Source organism: Salvelinus namaycush, chromosome 1, assembly GCF_016432855.1.
Source record: "Salvelinus namaycush isolate Seneca chromosome 1, SaNama_1.0, whole genome shotgun sequence".
NCBI classification, from domain to species: Eukaryota; Metazoa; Chordata; class Actinopteri; order Salmoniformes; family Salmonidae; genus Salvelinus; species Salvelinus namaycush.
This window is the reverse complement of record NC_052307.1, coordinates 15,089,753-15,114,294: the sequence shown is the minus strand read 5'-3', so window position 1 is coordinate 15,114,294 and position 24,542 is coordinate 15,089,753. Positions and strand designations below refer to the sequence as shown.

The following is a 24,542-nucleotide window of genomic DNA, read 5'->3' as shown; positions in this document are numbered from 1 at the left end:
GCCTGGTTCCTCTCTAGGTTTCTTCCTAGGTTTTGGCCTTCCTAGGGGGTTTTTCCTAGCCACCGTGCTTCTACACCTGCATTGCTTGCTGTTTGGGGTTTTAGGCTGGGTTTCTGTACAGCACTTTGAGTTATCAGCTGATGTAAGAAGGGCTATATAAATACATTTGATTTGATTTGATCCAAACAAAGGACCAGTTGCGCTCTGAGGCGGCTGATGTTGGTGGGATTTGGAGGATGATGGCGGCAACAGGGGAAAGAGCCTCAGATCCACAAAGTCCCTTCCACCAGGTGGCTGATGGAATATGTTGGCATGACTGCCATATTGCATCTCCATCCCAAAGCACTTTCTTGGAAGTGTACTTCGCCAGACTGCCAAGAACCTTGCCCTCATCCAGGCCACGGTGGCGAGACACGGCAGTGATGACACCATAGGCCTTGTTGATCTCTGCACCAGACAGGATGCTCTTGCCAGCAAACTTGGGATCCAACATGTACGCTGTTTTTCAGAACTGCAGTTTCCTCTGCTTGGCGCAACAGTGAAGGGGGCAGGGCAGTACGGATTTCTTCTCTTACATCTGCAAGCAGAGTCTGAACATCAGACAGAAAGGCATTGTCTCCCTCAATCGGTGCAATGGCTACTACTATAGGTTTCAGGAGTTTCAGGCTGCTTACCACTCTCTCCCAAAATACATAATCCAGGAGGATCCTCTTGATGGGGCTGTCCATATCGGCAGACTGTGATATGGCCATTTCTTGGAGTGAATCCTTCCCCTCCAGGAGACTGTCAAACATGATGACAACACCACCCCAATGGGTGTTGCTGGGCAGCTTCAATGTGGTGCTCTTATTCTTCTCACTTTGCTTGGTGAGGTAGATTGCTGCTATAACTTGATTACCCTTCACTTACCTAACCATTTCCTTGGCTCTCTTGTAGTGTATCCATTGTTTTCAGTGCCATGATGTCCTTGAGGAGCAGATTAAATGCATGAGCAGCACAGCCAATGGGTGTGATGTGAGGGTAGGACTCCTCCACTTTAGACCAAGCAGCCTTCATGTTCGCAGCATTGTCTGTCACCAGTGCAAATACCTTCTGTGGTCCAAGGTCATTGATGACTGCATTCAGTTCTTCTGCAATATAGAGACCGGTGTGTCTGTTGTCCCTTGTGTCTGTGCTCTTGTAGAATACTGATTGAGGGGTGGAGATGATGTAGTTAGTTATTCTTTGCCCACAAACATTTGACTACCCATCAGAGATGATTGCAATACAGTCTTTCTCTATGATTTTCTTGACCTTCACTTCACTTGAACCATATCTACATGTACATACTACCTCAATAAGCCTGACTAACCAGTGTCTGTATGTAGCCTCGCTACTTTTATAGCCTCGCTACTGTATATAGCCTCGCTACTGTTTTTTGCTGTCTTTCTACTGTTGTTTTTATTTCTTTAATTAACAATTGTTCACCTCATACTATTGGTTAGAGCCTGTAAGTAAGCATTTCACTGTAAGGTCTACACCTGTTGTATTCGGCGCACGTGACAAATAAACTTTGATTTGAACTCTGTTGAACTCTGCATCCAGCAAATTAGTAGATAAAGCATGTCTGGTTGGAGGGGTTTATGCTGGGCGAAGAACATTCAGAAATCTTTTCCAATACACATTGCCTGTGAGCATCAGAGGTGAACCAGTTGCATACACAGCTCGAGCAAGATATTCATCAGCACTTCTCTGACTACATTCCTCCATTGAGTCAAAAAAACTTCTGATTCCAGGAGGACCATGAGTTGTTGCTATCGATAAGGTGTCTGATTCATCCTTTTCACCTCGAATAGGAGTGACTTTTGTCAGAGGTTGGTTGTTGTCAGCGCTGAGGGAACTTTATGCACTTGGCCAAATGATTCTGTATCTTTGTTGCATTCTTCACATGTGATTTGGCACAGTATTTGCAAATGTACACATCTTTTCCTTCTACATTAGCTGCTGTGAAATGTCTCCACACGTCAGATAGTGCCCGTGACATTTTCCTGTAAAGATCAGATTTTTTTTTGTAAAAAACCCCAAATACAATTCCATGTACAGATAAATAGTTAAGCAGTTAGATTAAACAACTCCTTTGTAAGATAAATTATTTAAAATGAAATGCTTTAGCACACTCTGCCAACCCGGATGTCCTAGCCGTGTCTGAATCCTGGCTTAGGAAGTCCGCCAAAAATCCTGAAATTTCCATCCCTAACTATAACATTTCCCGACAAGATAGAACTGCCAAAGGGGGCGGTATTGCAATCTACTGCAGAGATAGCCTGGAGAGTTCTGTCTTACTATCCAGGTCTGTACCCAAACAATTTGAACTTCTACTTTTAAAAATCCATCTTTCCAGAAACAAGTCTCTCACTGTTGCTGCTTGCTATAGACCACCCTCTGCTCCCAGCGGTGCCCTGGACACCATATGTAAATTGATTGCCCCCAATCTATCTTCAGAGGTCGTGCTGCTAGGTAACCTAAACTGTGACATGCTTAACACCCCGGCCATCCTACAATCTAAGCTTGATGCCCTCAATCTCACACAAATTATCAATGAACCCACCAGGTACAACCCCAAATCCGTAAACACGGGCACCCTCATAGATATCATCCTAACCAACTTGCCCTCCAAATACACGTCTGCTGTTTTCAACTAGATCTCAGCGATCACCACCTCATTGCCTGCATCCGTAATGGGTCAGCGGTCAAACGACCACCTCTCATCACCGTCAAACGCTCCCTAAAACACTTCAGCGAGCAGGCCTTTCTAATCGACCTGGCCCAGGTATCCTGGAAGGATATTGACCTCATCCCGTCAGTAGAGGATGCCTGGTTATTCTTTAAAAGTGCCTTCCTCACCATCTTAAATAAGCATGCCCCATTCAAAAAATATAGAACCAGGAACAGATATAGCTCTTGGTTCTCTCCAGACCTGACTGCCCTTGACCAGCACAAAAACATCCTGTGGCGTTCTGCATTAGCAACTTTTCAAGGAAGTTAGGAACAAATATACACAGGCAGTTAGGAAAGCTAAGGCTAGATTTTTCAAACAAACTCAAAAACATTCTGGGACACTATAGTCCATGGAGAATAAGAGCACCTCCTCCCAGCTGCCCACTGCACTGAGGCTAGGAAACACTGTTACAACTGATAAATCCATTATAATTGAGAATTTCAATAAGCATTTTTCTACGAATAGCCATGCTTTCCACCTGGCTACCCCTACCCCGGTCAACAGCCCTGCGTTCCCCACAGCACCTCGCCCAAACCTCCCCCACTTCTCCTTCACCCAAATCCAGATAGCTGATGTTCTGAAAGAGCTGCAAAATCTGGACCCCTACAAATCAGCCGGGCTAGACAATCTGGACCCTCTCTTTCTAAAATGATCTGCCGAAATAGTTGCAAATCCCATTACTAGCCTGTTCAACCTCTCTTTCGTATTGTCTGAGATTCCCATAGATTGTAAAGCTGCCGCGGTCATCCCCCTCTTCAAAGGGGGAGACACTCTAGACCCAAACTGCTAAAGACCTATATCTATTCTACCCTGCCTTTCTAAGGTCTTCGAAAGCCAAGTTCACAAAGAGATTACCGACCATTTCGAATCACACCGGACCTTCTCCGCTATGCAATCTGGTTTCAGAGCTGGTCATGGGTGCACCTCAGCCACGCTCAAGGTCCTAAACAATATCATAACCGCCATCGATAAGAGACATTACTGTGCAGCCATATTCATCGACCTGGCTAAGGCTTTCGACTCTGTCAATCACAACACTCAGCAGACTCAACAGCCTTGGCTTCTCAAATGACTGCCTCGCCTGGTTCACCAACTACTTCTCTGATAGAGTTCAGTATGTCAAATCGGAGGGCCTGTTGTCCGGACCTCTGGCAGTCTCTATGGGGGTGCCACAGGGTTTAATTCTCGGGCCGACTCTCTTCTCTGTATACATCAATGATGTCACTCTTGCTGCTGGTGATTCTCTGATCCACCTCTATGCAGACGACACCATTCTGTATACCTCTGGCCCTTCTTTGGACACTGTGTTACCTAACCTCCAGATGAGCTTCAATGCCATACAACTCTCCTTCCGTGGCCTCCAACTGCTCTAAAATGCAAGTAAAATTAAATGCATGCTTTTCAACCGATCGCTGCCCGCACCTGCCCGCCTGTCCAGCATCACTACTCTGGACGGTTCTGACAACTACAAATACCTAGGTGTCTGGTTAGACTGTAAACCCTCCTTCCAGACTCACATTAAACATCTCCAATGCAAAATTAAATCTAGAATCGGCTTCCTATTTCACAACAAAGCATCCTTCACTCATGCTGCCAAACATACCCTCGTAAAACTGACCATCCTACCGATCCTCGACTTCGGCGATGTAATTTACAAAATAGCCTCCAACACTCTACTCAACAAATTGGATGCAGTCTATCACAGTGCCATCCATTTTGTCACCAAAGCCCCATATACTACCCACCACTGCAACCTGTACGCTCTCGTTGGCTGGCCCTCGCCTCATACTCGTCGCCAAACCCACTGGCTCCAGGTCATTTACAAGTCTCTGCTAGGTAAAGCTCTGCCTTATCTCAGCTCACTGGTCACCATAGCAGTACCCACCCGTAGCACGCGCTCCAGCAGGTATATCTTACTGGTCACCCCCAAAGCCAGTTCCTCCTTTGGCCGCCGCTCCTTCCAGTTCTCTGCTGCCAATGACTGGAATGAACTGCAAAAATCACTAAAGCTGGAGACTCTTACCTCCCTCACTAGCTTTAAGCACCAGCTGTCAGAGCAGCTCACATATCACTGCACCTGTACATAGCTCATCTGTAAATTAGCCCATCCAATCTACCTCATCCCCATACTGTATTTATTTATTTATCTTCCTCCTTTGCACCCCAGTATCTCTACTTGCACATTCATCTTCTGCACATTCTACCATTCCAGTGTTTAATTGCTATATTGTAATTACTTCGCCACCATGGCCTATTTATTGCCTTACCGCTCTTATCCTACCTCATTTGCACACACTGTATATAGACTTTTCTACTGTATTATTGATTGTATGTTTGTTTATTCCATGTGTAACTCTGTGTTGTTGTATGTGTCAAACTGCTTTGCTTTATCTTGGCCAGGTCGCAGTTGCAAATGAGAACTTGTCTTCAACTAGCCTACCTGTTTAAAAAAGGTAAAATATATATTTTTTAATAAAATGTGCAGATCAAATACATCGCTGGAACTCTGATTAAGCTGTTTACATGTCTAATAATTCAAAACATTTTTCAGAAAACCAGGTGTTTTAATCAGCGTATGCTTACTTCGATTACGACCTTATGCTGAAGATAAGCAGAGTAAGGTGTTGACATGACCAATGCCATACTCTGCCTACTGCCATAATCAGTTAAATATCAAATTATTAGAAAGCTTGTAAACATACGGAGGACCAATGATATGTACTGCTTGCTAAGGTTCCTCAGATTGTTGCAGCATCATTTTAAATGCCATTCAAATGTGTCACTTTATCTTTCTATTCAAACATGCTGATATACAATCATTACTGTGGTGTGGTTTGGACAGGTTCACAGTTAATGACCTTTCCATGACCAGAGAGAGGGCAGGACTCAAGTGGTGGAGTGCTGCTGATAACACAGTGCTAGTTGGAGATCTGGTGGTGGAGCCAAAGAACAGATGGGAGTTGGATGTGGCCTCCACTGCTGAGGCCGACCCCGGTGTACGCACCTCCTACATACGCCTAGGGCTGTGTGAATGGAGCCTGTCCAGACTTCTCCTGGCATCGAGAGGAACTCATCACCATCTGCCGCCCGGGACAACGACTGACCTCCCTTACACAGACCTCCTTCCACAACCCCTCTACTCAGTAATGCAGGCAGAATGGGAGTCCATGGTTAAAAACAAAAGCCTCCACTGTAATTAAGAAATGTCAGGGTGTCTGTTCAGTAGGTTTTTGACAACCTTTGACATAGACTTAGCCACTCTTTTATTATGCTGTCAGTTTCCATTTTCATGACGAGGGGAAACTTTATTAAACTAGGAGGAACACGTCTTGTCTGTGTATAATGTCAACATTTTCTAACATAACACACATTATAGTGTGTATTTGGATAGTGAATCCTGTGAGGATAATTGAGTAGTCTTAACTACCAGTGTGTGCACTGAAAAGTGTGCAGGCCCTAAACTAACTTTGCATCCACCCAGAGGAGGCTTACGGCGCGGGGCACAGTTGGCTCTGCAGACACCAGTCATCCAGCAGCGTTGCTAGCTACACACCTTACACCCTGCTCTCTTGGTCTTCTTTCACACTTGAGGGGAGAGCAACACCAGCACTCATTATCAATCATAAGCAGTGTTGGGGAGCAATAATTAGACATTGAGGAGTTTTAAGAGCACACATTGGCAATAGGAGGGATTCATACAGGCATCAGTCAACTCCATAGGAATACTGGATGTGTGAGAGAAGGTAATATTAATCATAAATGGGGACCCATGTAAGAACCTCCTTTAGACAGCTGCATGCATCTTTTGTGCAAAACAGACAGGGTTGGCTTTGAATCATATTGTTTATCCAAATGTTTATTGAAAACATAAATACATTTACACAATAAGCACTTGTTGTCTCTCAAATACACTATATATACAAAAGTATGTGGACAGCTCTTCAAATTAGGGGATTTGGCTATTTCAGCCACACCCGTTGCTGACAGGTGTATAAAATCGAGCACACAGCCATGCAATCTCCATGGACACACATTGGCAGTAGAATGGCCTAAATGAATAGCTCAGAGACTTTTAACGTGGTACCGTCATAGGATGCCACCTTTCTAACAAGGGAGCTTCATGAAATGGGTTTCCATGGCCGAGCAGCCGGACACAAGCCTAAGATCCTATGCCCAATGCCAAGTGTCAGCTGATGTGGTGTAAAGCTCGCTGCCATTGGACTCTGGAGCAGTGGAAACGTATTCTCTGGAGTGATGAATCACGCTTCACCATCTGGCAGTCCGACGGACTAATCTGAGTTTGGCGGATGCCAGGTGAAAGCTACCTGCCCGAAAGCATAGTGCCAAGTATAAAGTTTGGTGGAGGAAGAAAAATGGTCTGAGGCTGTTTTTCGTGGTTCGGGCTAAGCCCCTTAGTTCCAGTGAAGGGAAATCTTAACGCAACAGCATACAATGATATTCTAGACGATTCTGTGCTCCACACTTTGCGGCAACAGTTTGGGGAAGGTCCTTTCCTATTTCAGAAAGATAATGCCCCCGTGCAGAAAGCGAAGTCCATACAGAAATGGTTTGTCGAGACCAGTGTGGAGGAACTTAACTGACCTGCATAAAGCTCTGACCTCAACCCCATCGAACACCTTTGTGATGAATTGGAATGCCGACAGTGAGCCAGGCCTAATCGCCCCCAACATCAGTGCCCGACCTCACTAATGCTCTTGTGGCTGAATGGAAGCAAGTTTCCACAGCAATGTTCTAACATCTAGTGGAAAGCCTTCCCAGAAGAGTGGAGGCTGTTATAGCACCAAAGGGGGGACCAACTCCATATTAATAGCCATGATTTTGGAACGAGATGTTCAACGAGCAGGTGTCCACATACTTTAGGTCATGTAGTGTACATCGTTACAGTTGTTAGTTATTTAGCTAGTGAATTTTTGCCATATAATCATAGACGTTGCATAAGTAAAAACACCTCAAAAGAAGAACAAAATAGACTACATTAAACTAGCCGGAATTGGCAGAGACGTTTGGAACGCTCCTTCTTATTGTTCTATTAAAGGGAAACTTCACCGCTAGACACTATTTGGGGTGTTCTTCCAGTCTCCCTACATAATTCTGATTGATGATCGGGTGTTTCGGACATAATTATGCACTAAAGCTGTGTTATTTTATTTTTGCGCAGGGAGAGTTCAACCAATGACGTCATTGGTTGATTGAGCCTGCTGTCTGATATAAAAAATGAATGGAGTCATGTTTTGTAGCAATTGTTGTGGCCTTTTTCACCGATTGCCCCCTCACGCTAGCAGAGAGTAGATATGGTTGTCCTTGTTCAATAGAGCCACTGGACTTGTCTCATCGAAGTTCCCATAATTAGCTAAAATGGCTGCTTCTGAGGATTCCTCTTACCAAGAAGAGCTGGATGACACCATTTAAAAAATATATATTTTACATGGGAACATACAGCCATATTTATTCGAACCGGAATACACTGAAGAAGAATTGAGACAGCGAGAAAAAGTAATTGCGAGACCAGCAAGCAGCGGCGACAGCCTAGAGCAGCGGTTACCAATAGTCCAGAGAAGTATTCTTCTGGTGTTCAGTCAGACAACCGTTAGATTGCAACACTAGCTAGTGTAAACTATCATATACTGTACCATTTTATGTTTTCATGATTCATTATTAGGAGTGAGTCTGTTTTACAAACATAAAATTACATTCACATCCTCATACTCAAGTGTACAGTAGCTACCCAGTGTTCCAGAGTCTGGTCTAATGGTAACGTGAAGAGTCCAGACTAAACACTTGCCCCTGGAGGCAGGGGTTCCATCTCCAGGTCCCCCACTTTCTTCTGTATATCCCACTCATATCTCTATCGCGTTCTGGTGTATCCTAGTGTAGCTTCCCAGGAGGACATAGAGGGGCCATTTTTTCAAAACCTCTGATTAGGGCCCGGTGGCTATTTTACACAGCTAAATAAACTGGATGGAAGGGGTGTGTGGAGCATCTCTGAACAGAGCACTGACCGCTTCCAATGGACGGACGGACGGACAAAACAGATGGACAGACACACGGTCCTGTCCTATGGAGGAGACGGCACTAACAGTATGCTGTTACCATCATCATTATTCCTTTTCTGCTTCATCTGACTGGCTCTTTCGATGGCTGATTCTACATCGTAACAGAAACAAAATCAATAATTCAGAGCTGGAAAGCCAGAAAGCGACATGTACAGAGGTGACAAAGTACAATGTCCGTACTGTACTGGGGAGGTTACTAAACAATGTCCGTACTGTACTGGGGAGGTTACTAAACAATGTCCGTACTGTACTGGGGAGGTTACTAAACAATGTCCGTACTGTACTGGGGAGGTTACTAAACAATGTCCGTACTGTACTGGGGAGGTTACTAAACAATGGCCCATTCCACTTTCACTCTTCATGCAATCTCAATCCCTCACGTAAACGCATTGTTTTTTCAAAACTGTGCAACAAAGTGTTTCGTTTGGAGAGTGTTGTTACCTTGGTTCAGTATTTCAGTTTTGCGTGTGGTGTAAAACATTTAGACTACATTTGACTGTGAACGGTATGCTCTTTGAGAATGTGCCAAGGATCCTTGATAACTGCTGTTCACAGTCACAAAGAGCCCCATGAATGATGAAATGCATGTGTAATGTCTAATCTGAAAATTGATGAACAACATTGAAGACTAGAGATATTCAAAATGTGTTGTGAATTGATAAGACTCTTTCCTCCATCCTCCAGAAGATTGAGATAAGATGACAGACGGCTACAATTAAAACAATTCTGTACTTTATTTAGACAACGGTTATAAAAAAAGACAGATTCTTTTGAAAATGTACAAAAAGGCAGGCGCCTAATTCTACAGATGTAGGATCTTCATTTGAGCCAGTTTGCTACAGCAAGAAAATAATCCTGCAGCAACAGGAAACTGAAATTATGTGGATTATAATTCATGGACATTATTGTAGGGGTTGATAAATTTTTTTGGCAGGTAAAATCAAGTCAAACTTCTAAATGGCAATTACAAACTTTTAAAACCTCAAATAGCCTACAAGTTAAACATTTCCTGCATTGCATGAAAGTTCTCCTGCAATAGGGTGATAAAATTAAGATATTACATCTGTACAAAATTAGCAATTCCCTTCGCTTGCCATCTAAATACCTAAGGGTCATGACCTACTTACAGAAGTTGACTTTTTAACTACCACCTCACAAAAAATACTTTTCCCTCCACATATCCAGCATAGATCAAGAAATATTAAACCCGGCTCCTGTATAAAAGTGACCAATTACAACACAATGCCAAAAAACGGCACAAGATTTGAGGCATGAATATGTTCGCTCTACCTTTGATGCAAAATAACTTTTTATTTTGTTATTTGGAGAGTTGGGTGGAACAGAAGAAAAGGCACGACCAGGGGACTGGAGTAGGAGCAATGAACATTTCTCTAGAAGGCAAACATTTGGTCAGCTGTGTGAGATTAGGTTAAAGGTAGACTCATTAATATGACGTCATCATACACAGCGGGGGAGGGGGGACTTACAGACCTAAACAACATTCATGTCATGTTAATGATGAAAGAGTCAACGGTGGCAGTCTTGGCAGATTTTAATTCTGATGTTGACGTCTGTAAACTGGAATTCCCCCTACTTACTGGAGCCCTCTCTCCATCCCAGTCCAACCCAGTCAGCTGCCTGCTGCCTATTCAACCAGGAAGTGGACAGCCAGGCATGACAGTCTATACATCCCGGGGTTGTTGCTCTACATGCACAATGTAGACAGAGGTTGAAGAGAAGGTGAAGTCTTGCCATGCTCTTGTCTTATCAGATGAGTTGTCAGAGCAGTTTCCAGTGGAACTTTTCCCCCACCGTTTCCTCATTGCCTGCACGTGTCGTGGAAGGCCTCCAGGGTACGAAAGTCTCTCCAGGTCGGGGGAAGTCCCTCCTGCAGGAACTTTCCACAGCGCTGACACGGGGTCTGGAACAGCTTGATGTAGCTTCTTAGCCAGGTCTGCCGAGGAGAGCAGAAAAGGGACATTCAGGCAGGAGGACAGTGATATATTAGTCAGGAGGATTCACCAATAGACTGATTCTAGTAAAACATCAAATTTTGAATCAAAACTCAATGATGGCCACTACAATGAGCATATGTGCTGACAATGATGAGAGAGACCCAATGTGGGGGCCTGCGGTTGATCAACCCAGGGAGGTGAAATGGGTTGATCCTGCTTGGGCCCCCTCACCGCTGTCTCTCCCAGCCAGTCAGTGGGCTCCAGCCAGCCACACCTCCCTCTCAGTCACACACCTGGCAGAACACATTCACTGGCACCATCAATCTAGAGGATTAAAACCTCGCTCCAAGATTCATCACCAGCCAGGGTAATGTTCACCACTCTCACTGGGAAGCGTGAGAAAATACCCATTACAACAATCTCAGGTTAGCTCTGCAACCAGAAGGCTACATACAGTTATGTGTAAGGAGAGAGAAATGTCTCTGCAAGCCTATGGAATAGCAACTGAGAAAAAGGTGCAGAAAAGCCATATTTGTTTGACTGTTTTAGTAGCTATTTAAGACTCGACTTAGGCCAACTGTTCCTTTAAACAGGATTGATTGCAGACAAACAGTACCTTCAGGAAGTACTCACACCCCTTTACTTTTAGCTTAGAGAACAGGACCACCGAATGCTGAAACGTCTGTCTTCGGTTGCAACACTCACTACCGACTTCCAAACTGCCTCTGGAAGCAACATCACAAGAACTCTGTCCATTTAGCTTCCTATCATGACCATCTACTTCTATTAATCTGTCCATTTAGCTTCCTATCATGACCATCTACTTCTATTAATCTGTCCATTTAGCTTCCTATCATGACCATCTACTTCTATTAATCTGTCCATTTAGCTTCCTATCATGACCATCTACTTCTATTAATCTGTCCATTTAGCTTCCTATCATGACCATCTACTTCTATTAATCTGTCCATTTAGCTTCCTATCATGACCATCTACTTCTATTAATCTGTCCATTTAGCTTCCTATCATGACCATCTACTTCTATTAATCTGTCCATTTAGCTTCCTATCATGACCATCTACTTCTATTAATCTGTCCATTTAGCTTCCTATCATGACCATCTACTTCTATTAATCTGTCCATTTAGCTTCCTATCATGACCATCTACTTCTATTAATCTGTACATTTAGCTTCCTATCATGACCATCTACTTCTATTAATCTGTAGATTTAGCTTCCTATCATGACCATCTATTTCTAAGACTCTATACATTTAGTTTCCTATCATGACCATCTACTTCTATGAATCTGTAGATTTAGCTTCCTATCATGACCATCTATTTCTAAGACTCTATACATTTAGTTTCCTATCATGACCATCTACTTCTATGAATCTGTAGATTTAGCTTCCTATCATGACCATCTATTTCTAAGACTCTATACATTTAGTTTCCTATCATGACCATCTACTTCTATGAATCTGTAGATTTAGCTTCCTATCATGACCATCTATTTCTAAGACTCTATACATTTAGTTTCCTATCATGACCATCTATTTCTAAGACTCTATACATTTAGTTTCCTATCATGACCATCTACTTCTATGAATCTGTAGATTTAGCTTCCTATCATGACCATCTATTTCTAAGACTCTATACATTTAGTTTCCTATCATGACCATCTATTCTTTTCTATATCAAACATTTTTTTTACCCCTTTTTTCTCCCAATTTCGTGGTATCCAATTGATAGTTACAATCTTGTCCCATCGTTGCAACTCCCCTACGGACTCGGGAGAGGCGAAGGTCGAGAGCTGTGCATCCTCCGAAATACAACCCAACCAAGCCGCACTGCTTCTTGACACAACGCCCACTTAACCCGGAAGCCAGCAGCACCAATGTGTCGGAGGAATTACTGTACACCTGGCGACCGTGTCAGCCTGCATTACGTCCGGCCTACCACAGGAGTCCCTAGTGCGCGATGGTACAAGAACATCCCTGCCCGCCAAACCCTCCCCTAACCCGGACGACGCTGGGCCAATTGTGCGCAGTCCCATGGGTCTCCCGGTTGTGGCCGGCTGCGACAGAGCCTGGACTCTTGCCCATCTTTTCTATCTGAATATTTACATCTATTGAGAAATAATCACATACTTAAATGTAATATTGTATTTCACTGTTCTTAGGTCCTACTCTAGCACATCAGAGGTATCCTGCAAGTGTTGAAGTGATCTGTTTTAAACAGATTTTTTTGTAAAGTTTGTGCTAGCAATGAGTAAGTGATTGCCAAATCACTACAAGACATACATGGAATCAATAAGTAAACAACTAAACCATATAAATACTATTTATAGTGCCTTGAAACGTCTCATTCATTCTAAGATTGTCTTAAGACGTATTGAGACAGTCTATAGATGCACCTTAAAGATGTCTTGACTTTTTAAGATGTCTTAAGATGTTTCAAAACATGGTGATGTCTGGGTACGTAGTGATCATGTCTTTCTGGACAGTGTCAAGCTGTAAATGAGGACAGGTCAGTAAAGGAGGCGCCCCGCTGTTGGCCCTGAAGCCGAGCCGTCTGTTTGAAACCCCTCCCGGTGCTACCTAGCCCCCACACCCTGGCCCGGGCCAGATCAAAATAGTATCTCATTGATTTTCAGCACCGGAGCTAATCAATCTCCCTCACTTCAGCACTAAGAGCATGGGTCTACAGAGTGGACAGTCGGGCTATTTAAAGACTAAAACACTAATATATAACCCCGCCCTGCACTCCGGGAAGCCAGGAGTAAGAACATCCGATGGTACCTGATACATCACACAATAACAAGTATTTTCTATGCTTCCCGAGGTACCTCCTCAATTGGACTCTATGTGGTGACTGGCTACTAGCGTCAGTGAGAAATGGAAGCTTTGTCCGACTCAACCAGTAGTTATTCAGTAATAGCCTGACAATTTTCAGCCCCCTCCTCCCCTTATCAAAAATTAGTCTCAGAGTTTTAAATCAAATGAGGTACTGTTACAGTACTGTGTGATAAGATGCCTGGACTGACTAACAATGCCAGTGCAATCCATCGGCTATGTGTACATGGTGAAGATATGGGACAAAAGACAGAGTGGATTATCAAGTAGAGGAGCTCAGACACAGGGTGGGAGAGGGTTATGTAGAGTTTGCTTTGTGAATGTGCTCACCATGAAGGACCGTACCACCACGTCGGGCATTTGTGGAAGTTGGTAGTGCAGCAGAGCAGTGGTGGCGTGATCCGTAACCTCAGAGAGAAAACGGGGCTTGTAAAAACACATGAACATTTGAGAACATTCCAATTTTCTCTGCTAAACCTGAAACAATAAAATCACATTAAGCCTGCCAGTTCATTTTCAATTCAATATGGTTTTATGAGCAAGCATTACATAACATAATCAATACAAGCGGTCAAGTAAAACAAGATGTTTTCAAAGACAGAGTACTTATTACTCACTTTTAAAATAACTAAAAGAGTTCTGGTAGACTACTGCATGGTTGTCATTGGAGCAATACTAATCATAGCGTATACTGTATCCATCTCTCCCTCCTACACATTCACTTGGCAGTGACTGGGTTTCTTATTATTCTTAATACTTTGATCAAAATCAAATATTCATCCCACATGCAATTATCTGTGGGCCATCTATTACGTAACTAAGTTCTTCTGTCGATGTAGCTAGTATTGTTTTATTCTGTGTCCAGTCAATATGTCCACTGCTATTACATTTTTACCATCTGGCAAAGCATGAGGGACACGGCTATTAGCAACACATGGCAGGCATATAGTTCACTAAATGCACAGGGAAAACATATCAAAACAGAAGGGGGGGGGGGGGGGGGGCCTTTCTCCTCAAAGAAGATGTAAGGATATGACTGGGCGGTTAACAAAGAGGCTTTGGTGACAAGTCAGACCTGTGCAGTGACAGATGGGAGGGGGAAGCTGAGAGGTGCCATCCTCCCTCTCTCTCCTTCCTCACGGTCTGTTTGACTTAGCATTAGGATGAGATCAAGAAATAAAACATACTGTGCTTTGAACAGCCAGGGTGCACAAGTGACAATTCTCTATGAAAAACACAATTGGGGGCCCTCTTTCTATTAATGCTGGCTCCATCCCAGTCGTTGGTGTGTGTGGCTTTCTGGCTGCCCGTATGCTGCCATGGCGATGACTCCACCTGATGAGATTTGGTCAGGGAGGATGAGAGGGAAGTGAGGACGACTCATAACCCCCATATGCTCGCCAGAAATGAGTTTGAAATGAAATCCGACCGGAAACAGAGTACATTTTGGTATGACAGGGCTTGACAAGTGGGAGAGAACACACAGCAACAGCTGGCCCAACGGGAGAGAGACAGAGGGTTCCACAATACGGAGAACTATATGACTACTCGTGAGTTCCTCAGGTTGTGCATTGTATCTCCATTTGGAGTAAACATAGAGATAGGGTCTCACCTTTTGAAATGCCTGATAGTTTGACTTTGACCAGATATCCAGCTGAGGAGATAAAATGATATTATTCTCATATCTATGTAATCAATTGTACATTTTCAAATCCACACACATTATTTTCTTCAGTTGTATACAATACAAATCACAGCAAGTGTTCATTTTGAATATTTAGAACAATGAGATTGGAGTACACGTGTAGTCGTCATCAAGACTGACCTCACCCCTCAAACTCAACTATGGACTTCGAAGCCAGTTCCACTGCATTTTTTCAATGTTCTAATCAGGGACTGATTTAGACCTGGGACACCAGGTGTGTGCCATTCATTATCAGGTAGAACAGAAAAGTTGTAAACAATAACTTGTTCTCAACTGGCCTACCTGGTTAAATAAAGGTGGGGGGAAATAAATGAATAAAAAACAGCAGGCTCTGGACTTCATTCGGTAAGAGTTAAATACCTCTGGACTACACCAACTTTCACTTAAGTCTATAATCTTTGTAATACCATTCATTAACATTGTATTGATAATTTGATCAGGTCTATATTTTAAGTTCAAATGACTCCTCTCTTCTTGCTCCCCTGGTGTCCTGTGACATGCATGGTCCTTCAGTGAACTGGGAGAGAAGGGCAGGAGATTGTGCGAAGGTCGTCCAAACAGTTTCAAAAGGCGATAGCAAATCAAAACACTACCCTGAAACTAATATCAAACAGGCCTGGTGTCAGCATTTATTAGAGAAATCGGATTCAATCCCCCTCTGTCCCTTTACCCACTACCGACACACAGAGACCCTTTGAAGGGAAAATAATACAGGATCACAAATTACCCAAGAGATGCCTTCGATAGTCTTTGAAGCCCTCCTTTGATAGTGCAGTTTTCCTTCTACTTTTCCCCCTCTCTCTGTATGCTAGAAGGTTCAGCTTGCTGCTCCTGCTGCTTCTTACCGTATGATAATTAGTGGAGAAAATGGCAGAAATAGGGATGTTGGAGCCTGAGGGGCGGGGGTGCGAGACATCCTAAACAAAACCCTAGTTGCTGTTGTGTCTGTCTAACTCATCCTAGGTGGAGCTTTGGGAATGTCTGGACTTCAAAACATTTTCCATGGAGCACATTATCTCTATAAAGTACCCTGGGTAGTTGTGGCAGTTACATCTACACTACCGTTCAAAAGTTTGGGGTCACTTAGAAATGTCCTTGTTTTTGAAAGAAAAGCACATTCTTTGTCCATTAAAATAACAACAAATTGATCAGAAAAACAGTGTAGACATTGTTAATGTTGTAAATGACTATTGTAGCTGGAAACGGCTGCTTTTTATGGAATATCTACATGGGCGTACAGAGACCCATTATCAGTAACCATCACTCCTGTGTTCCAATGGCATGTTGTGTCAGCTAATCCAAGTTTATCATTAGAAAAGTATTTTGCGATTATGTTACCACAGCTGAAAACTGTTGTTCTGATTAAAGAATCAATAAAACTGGCCTTCTTTAGACTAGTTGTGTATCTGGAGCATCAGCATTTGTGGGTTCGATTACAGGTTCTATTTTTTTTCATTCATTTTTTCCCCCCACCTTTATATAACCAGGTAGGCAAGTTGAGAACAAGTTCTCATTTACAATTGCGACCTGGCCAAGATAAAGCAAAGAAGTTCGACACAGACAACAACACAGAGTTACACATGGAGTAAAACAAACATACAGTAGAAAAATAAGTCTATATACAATGTGAGCAAATGAGGTGAGATGAGGTAAAGGCAAAAAAAAGGCCATGGTGGCGAAGTAAATACAATATAGCAAGTAAAACACTGGAATGGTAGATTTGCAGGGGAAGAATGTGCAAAGTAGAGATAGAAATAATGGGGTGCAAAGCAGCAAAATTAATAAATAAATAAATACAGTAGGGGGAGAGGTAGTTGTTTGGGCTAAATTATAGAAGCATCCCGGAGTCGCCTCTTCACTGTTGACGTTGAGACTGGTGTTGTGCGGGTACTATTTAATGAAGCTGCCAGTTGAGGACTTGTGAGGCGTCTGTTTCTCAAACTAGACACTGTAACGTACTTGTCCTCTTGCTCAGTTGTGAAACGGGGCCTCCCACTCCTCTTTCTATTGTGGTTAGAGACAGTTTGCGCTGTTCTGTGAAGGGAGTAGCACACAGTGTTATACCAGATCTTCAGTTTCTTGGCAATTTCTCGCATGGAATTGCCTTCATTTCTCAGAACAAGAATAGTCTGACGAGTTTCAGAAGAAAAGCGCTTTGTTTCTGGCCATTCTGAGCCTGTAATCGAACCCACAAATGCTGATGCTCCAGATACTCAACTAGTCTAAAGAAGGCCAGTTTTATTGCTTCTTTAAATCAGGACAACAGCTTTCAGCTGTGCTAACATAATTGCAAAAGGGTTTTCTAATAATCAATTAGCCTTTTAAAATTATAAACTTGGATTAGCTAACACAACTTGCCATTGGAACACAGGAATGATGGTTGCTGATTATGGGCCTCTGTACGCCTATGTAGATATTCCATAAATAATCTGCTGTTACCGGCTACAATAGTAATTTACAACATTAACAATGTCTACACTGTATTTCCGATCAATTTAGTGTTATTTTAATGGACAATTTTTTTTGCTTTTCTTTCAAAAACAAGAACATTTCTAAGTGACCCTAAACTTTTGAACGGTAGTGTATGTGAGAGCTCGATTTGAAACACTAAATGCACGGACGCACGCACGCACGCACACACACACACACACACAGTTGAGTACATCAGACAGCATTGTTCTGGCAGGAGGTTCAGAAGTCTACCATTCAAATTGGCATAATTAATGGTGATCAAGGTTCTCTGTGGCTTTGATGGCCTCCTAATATTGATGTCAGTTCAAAGAGTCCTTACTCTCTGGCTGAGTGAGGGCGAAACACCAACACAGAGCCACATTCAAAATTAATTAGGGATTAATGTTGAATCTGATAGAGTGGAAATCGTAGAGGAAAGCCAATGTCACCTATCCTTTACAAGTTTTTCATGTGAGTGTGCAAGAGAGGAAGTGGTCACCTAAATTATTCAGCCGCGCCAACAGAAAACTGACAATGAGGAATGGAGGTCCAGATCCTGGATTGTATCGTCTTACGTTAGCAGCTGGAGACCATCAGCCCCATTGTATAAAAGGCTATATGAGGTCACTTGAATACATAGCCCAGAGGGATCCTTCATTGTAGCCAGGACAGTCTCAAGTAGACTGAAGTAGAGGTCTTCACAGGTCCAATAGACCAGAAACTCTGAGATCTGACCCAGGACCCGAGTGGTTCCTAAATTCAGACTTCTGTCTCGGATCTGGGTCGAGTCGAATACACTACATGACCAAAAGTTTGTGGATCTCGACAAAGGTACTTCTGTATGGACCTCGCTTTGTGCACGGGGACATTGTCATGCTGAAACAGGAAAGGGCCTTCCCCAAACTGTTGCCACAAAGTTGGAAGCACAGAATTGTCTAGAATGTCATTGTATGCTGTAGCGTTAAGATTTCCCTTCACTGGGACTAAGGGACCTAGCCTGACCCATGAAAAACAGCCCCAACACAATTTTTCTTCCTCCACCAAACTTTACAGTTCGGGGAGGTAGCGTTCTCCTGGCATCTGCCAAACCCAGACCCGTCCGTCAGACAGCCAGATGGCGAAGCACGAATCATCACTCCAGAGAAAGCATTTTCACTGCTATAGAGTCCAACGGCGGTGAGCTTTACACCACTCCAGCCAACACTTTTTCATTGCGCATTGTGATCTTAGGCGTGTTGGCAGCTGCTTGGCCATGGAAAACCATTTCATTAAGCTCCCGATGAACAGTTCTTGTGCTGACGTTGCTTACAGAGGCAGTTTGGAACTCGGTAGTGAGTGTTGCAACCGAGGACAGACAATTTTTATGCGCTACGCGCTTCAGTGGTCCCGTTCTGTGAGCTTGTGTGGCCCACCACTTCGCAGCTAAGACGTTTTTGCTCCTAGATGTTTCCACTTCACAATAACAGCACTTACAGTCGACCAGAGCAATTCTAGCAGGGCAGAAATTTGACAAACTGACTTGTTGGAAAGGGCATCCTATGAGGTGCCACATTGAAAGTCACTGAGCTCTTCATTTAGGCCATTCTACTGCCAATGTTTGTCCATGGAGATTGCATGGCTGTGTGCTCAATTTTATACACCTGTCAGCAACGGGGTTGACTGAAATAGCCGAATGCACTAATTTGAAGGTGGGCCCACATACTTTTGTATATATAGTGTATATTGGCTACAGGTCTCAGGTATGTGCAATTAAAATTGATTTACCGACTGGACCCGTCCTCTTAATTTAATGTGTGAGGTGATGACAATTGTGTGAACTTGTTATCTGTGTCAGCCAATAGCAACTCAATAAAACGTATAGCTTATGTCCAGCTGAACCTGGTTCAGGCCACTCGCCTCACACGTGTCTGCGGCTGTTGATTGCAAAGATGGAGGACATTTTTAATGAAGTTCAACGAAAGCTAGAGGAGAAAGAGTATAGTGAAAAGAAGCCGACAAGGGGAATCTCTGTGAGTGAACAAAGACGAGAAAAAGGTTGGCGTGGCCAAATGGACTGTATTCAACTCGCTATTCAGGTTTGATGCAATTTTCTAACTTTGATTTATTTATTATAATTTGGTTTCTCATCATCATTATTATTGGCCTATTTAAGAGCCAGTTCTTTAAATATGCTCAAAGTGTTTTTGTTGCGACATTTTTGTTGGCAAAATTAAGTTCGAACTGTCTTTTTAATTTCAGATTAAAAGTAAGCCTGTTGTAAAATAAATAACTTTAGCCTATTGCAGTCATTTGTTGGGTAGGCCATCACAGAAGGTGGCACAGTTATGTCGAAACATTGGTAAATACCCAATAAATTATTGGGAGTTAATATATGGAGAGTGCGACTATTTTGATAGTTTAGTTTATTTTCCGTTAGTCAGCACCGCCACACAAACTCATTTTTTGGGGTGTGCGCCAGCTCATGTTTTTTAGGCCTGCGGTAGAAACACACCTTTGTTGGTAAATGCTGCAATATAGGCCTAAGCCTATTAACAGTTCCAACTCTAATGTTGTGTTGCCGGTAGGCTACTCGCACACGCACTCAAACCATGAAAAGGAGGGGCGAGATGCAAAACTGTATTTAATGACGCAATAACCTGTTTGTATTTTCCGTATTAACAAAGATGCCTTACTTTTGATATTACCCAATATTACCCTAATAAAGTTAAGGATCCATCGTCAAGGTGTGGTATGGCTATATATTTATTTAACCTTTATTTAACTAGGCAAGTCAGTTAAGAACAAATTCCTATTTACAATGACGGCCTACCGGGGAACATTGGGTTAACTGCCTTGTTCAGGGGCATAACAGATTTCTACCTTGTCAGCTCAGTGATTCAGTCCATTTTGATGAATATCATACAGTGGACTCCTAGGCCTATATGTATGCAATGTCTTGATGCATTTAGCGCAAACATTTCTGACAGCTGAACCGGGAGGTGGTCAATTATTGTTTTAAGAAAGTAAACCCCATAAAACAATGGGCTATAAAGTTTTGAATATCCTACACATTTAAACACAATAAATAGTTTTTTAAATAATTTGTTATAGTTTACATAAATGTAGGTTGGAGTCTTTAAAACTTGTTTTTCAACCACTCCACAAATTTATCGTTAACGAACTATAGTTTTGGCAAGTAGGTTAGGACATCTACCTTGTGCATGACAAGTAATTTTTCCAACAATTGTTTACAGATGATTTCACTGTATCACAATTCCAGTGGGTCAGAAGTTTACATACACTAAGTTGACTGTGCCTTTAAACAGCTTGGAAAATTCCATAAAATGATGTGATGGCTTTAGAAGCTTCTGATAGGCTAATTGACATCATTTGAGTCAATTGGAGGTGCACCTGTGGATGTATTTCAAGGCCTACCTTCAAACTCAGTGCCTCTTTGCTTGACATCATGGGAAAATCAAAAGAAATCAGCCAAGACCTCAGAAAAAAATTGTAGACCTCCACAAGTCTGGTTCATCCTTGGGAGCAATTTCCAAACGCCTGAAGGTACCACATTCATCTGTACAAACAATAGTACGCAAATATAAACACCATGGGACCCCGCAGCCGTCATACCGCTCAGGAAGGATACGTACTTTGGTGCGAAAAGTGCAAATCGATCCCAGAACAACAGCAAAGGACTTTGTGAAGATGCTGGAGGAAACAGGTACAAAAGTATCTATATCCACAGTAAAACGAGTCCTATATCGACATAACATGAAAGGCCGCTCAGCAAGGAAGAAGCCACTGCTCCAAAACCGCCATAAAAAAACCAGACTACAGGCCTCCCGGGTGATGCAGTGGTCTAAGGCACTGCATCGAGCTCAGGCTCTGTCGCACCTGGCCGCGACCGGGAGGCCCATGAGGCGGCGCACAATTGGCCCAGCGTTGTCCGGGGAGGGTTTGGCAGGCAGGGATATCCTTGTCTCATTGCGCACTAGCGACTCCTGTGTCGGGCCGGGCGCAGTGCACGCTGACCAGGTCGCCAGGTGTACGGTGTTTCCTCCGACACATTGGGGCGGCTGGCTTCCGGGTTGGATGTGCATTGTGTCAAGAAGCAGTGCGGCTTGGTTGGGTTGTGTTTCGGAGGACGCATGGCTCTCGACCTTCCCCTCTCCCGAGTCCGTATGGGAGTTGCAGCGATGAGACAAGACTAACTACTACCAATTGGATACCACGGGAGAAAAAATTATAATAATAAAATTTTAAAAAGCCAGACTTCGGTTTGCAACTGCACATAGGGACAAAGTTTGTACTTTTTGGAGAAATGTCCTCTGGTCTGATGAACCAAAAATAGAACCGTTTGACCATAATGACCATCGTTATGTTTGGAGGAAAAAGGGAGATGCTTGCAAGCCGGGGGTTCTTTGCTGCAGGACAGACTGGTGCACTTCACAAAATTATGGCCTCATGAGGCAGGAAAATGATGTGGATATATTGAAGAAACATCAAGACATCAGTCAGGAAGTTAAAGCTTGGTCACAAATGGGTCTTCCAAATGGACAATGACCCCAAGCATACTTCCAAAGTTGTGGTAAAATGGCTTAAGGACAACAAAGTCAAGGTATTGGAGTGGCCATCACAAAGCCCTGAACTCAATCCTATAGAAAATTTGTGGGCAGAACTGAAAAAGCGTGCGAGCGAGGAGGCCTACAAACCTGACTCAGTTACACCAGCTCTGTCAGGAGGAATGGGCCAAAATTCACCCAACTTATTGTGGGAAGGTTGTGGAAGGCTACCTGAAACGTTTGGCCCAAGTTAAACAATTTAAAGGCAATGCTACCAAATATTAATTGACTGTATGTAAACTTCTGACCCCCTGGGAATGTGATGAAAGAAATAAAAGCGGAATTAAATCAATCTCTCTACTATTATTCTGACATTTCACATTCTTAAAATAAAGTGGTGATCCTAACTGACTTAAGACAGGGAATTATTACTTAGATTAAATGTCAGGAATTGTGAAAAACTGAGTTTAAATGTATTTGGCTAAGGTGTATGTAAACTTCCGACTTCCAACTGTAAATCATTTGGCCAATATCGCTTGTTTATTGATGGCGCTAGCAGGTTTCTCTCTCTCTCTTTTTCTACTCTCGGAAGTGAATGGGTCTCTCTGATCCGAACCGGCACAGGTCTGTTGGGGTCTGTTTTTCCACAGGCCTTTTTGCAACGGGTCTAACTGTCCTAGGGTCCATTCGGAATGGGTCTCTTAAAAAAATGAATTTATGCTTTTTTTTTATTTATTTTTTTTTTTTTTTATAAACATTTGAGTTATTTAGCATACACTCTTATTCAGAGTGATTTAAAGGAGCAATTAGGGTTAAGTGCCCATGCTCAAGGGCACATCGACATGTTTTTTACCTAGTTGGCTCCGGGATGCATATTGGGTCATGTGGGAAAGCCACGGATCTATTTCGGAATGGATCAACATTTTTGGGACCCGTGAAGACCTCTAGACTGAAGTCTCCTGGGATGTGTACAGATAATATGCCTAGTATGACGTCTCTTGACCTGAGTGTAAAAGTAATACCTTATGTAAAGTAACACCTTATGTAAAGTAACACCTTATGTAAAGTAACACCTTATGTAAAGTAATACCTTATGTGAAGTAATACCTTATGTGAAGTAATACCTTATGTGAAGTAAAACCGTATGCATATTTTTTCAATGGAGAGAGGGTCGCACCTCACCATCTCATGCAGTACTACCCAATCCAGCTGTTTGGGCACTTTTAACCCTGAACACAATACCTTGCCATCCTCAGAATACACATTCTCGCTGAATCCTCTCACGATGGTCCGGTCTATGAACAGGCTTCTCATCACCACAATGGCTTTCAGCACCTTCCCCAACGTCACCTAAAGGAAGAGACAGCAGAGATGAAAAGACAACGACAAATGAAGCCTTGTTCAAACCTCTCCTAACCAACTGCCATGTCAAAGAAATGTGCTTAGACTTCTCTACCCTTCACTCTCCCCTTGAGGCGAAGGTTAACCTACAGTGCTCTCCACTGGATGGCCCAATAGGCTTATTGTACTTTCCAGTGAATTAACCTTGGAAAAGAGCAGACACCTCTTTTCATCTGACACACGCTTGACATACATAATTACTGAGTTGCAAAGTGTGCCCTGTTAGATATTGACCTTGATCTTTCAAGGCTGAGTAAAGCTTACAAAGGGCTTTGACTATCTCTGTGTAAGAGCAGGGGATAAGAAAGAAACAGCAGAAATTGACCTCTTTAGGTACCAGAGAGGGAGGGAGGGAGAGAGAGGGAAAGATGGAGAAAAAGGGAGAGAGAGAAAGAGAGAGAGAGAGAGAGAGAGAGAGAGAAAGAGAGAGAGGAGAGAGAGAGAGAGGAGAGAGAGAGAGATATAGGGGGAGAGAAGGGGTTAGAGGGGGAGAATGATAAGAGAAAAAACCCTTGCTTTATTTGTCAAAGCTGTTCCAACAGCAGCAGCGTCCCTAGAACAAAAGAGCGGTGCTTATCGCCTGCTCTACCCAGTCGGAATTATTCATCCAAGTCAGCGCTCCGGCTCAGTTGGCGAACGGGAGGGAAGACGGTCCCAGACTGACAGGGAGAGCACAGTATTTGGGAGGGCTTTCATGACTCCACTCAAACATGAGAAAGAGGGGGTGACTGAGAAAACCTTTCATTTAAACAAGCCAGTTGGATTCAATGGCAGACTTAGCAGAACAACTTTGCATGAACG

The 24,542-nt window shown here is 43.1% G+C and overlaps 1 protein-coding gene across 1 annotated transcript in view; it reads right to left on the bottom strand.

The window, feature by feature from the left end:
- Positions 1 to 9,542: 9,542 nt before the first annotated feature.
- med27 (mediator complex subunit 27) overlaps positions 9,543 to 24,542 on the bottom strand; it is a 102,845-nt gene continuing 87,845 nt past the window's right edge. Inside the window, exons 5-8 of the mRNA XM_038995353.1 lie at positions 23,583 to 23,690; positions 15,253 to 15,294; positions 13,971 to 14,048; positions 9,543 to 10,786 (exon numbers count right to left, since the gene is read on the bottom strand). Coding sequence (XP_038851281.1) covers positions 10,652 to 10,786; positions 13,971 to 14,048; positions 15,253 to 15,294; positions 23,583 to 23,690 — 363 coding nt within the window. The 3' untranslated portion in view covers positions 9,543 to 10,651. The remainder of the gene's footprint in view (positions 10,787 to 13,970; positions 14,049 to 15,252; positions 15,295 to 23,582; positions 23,691 to 24,542) is intronic.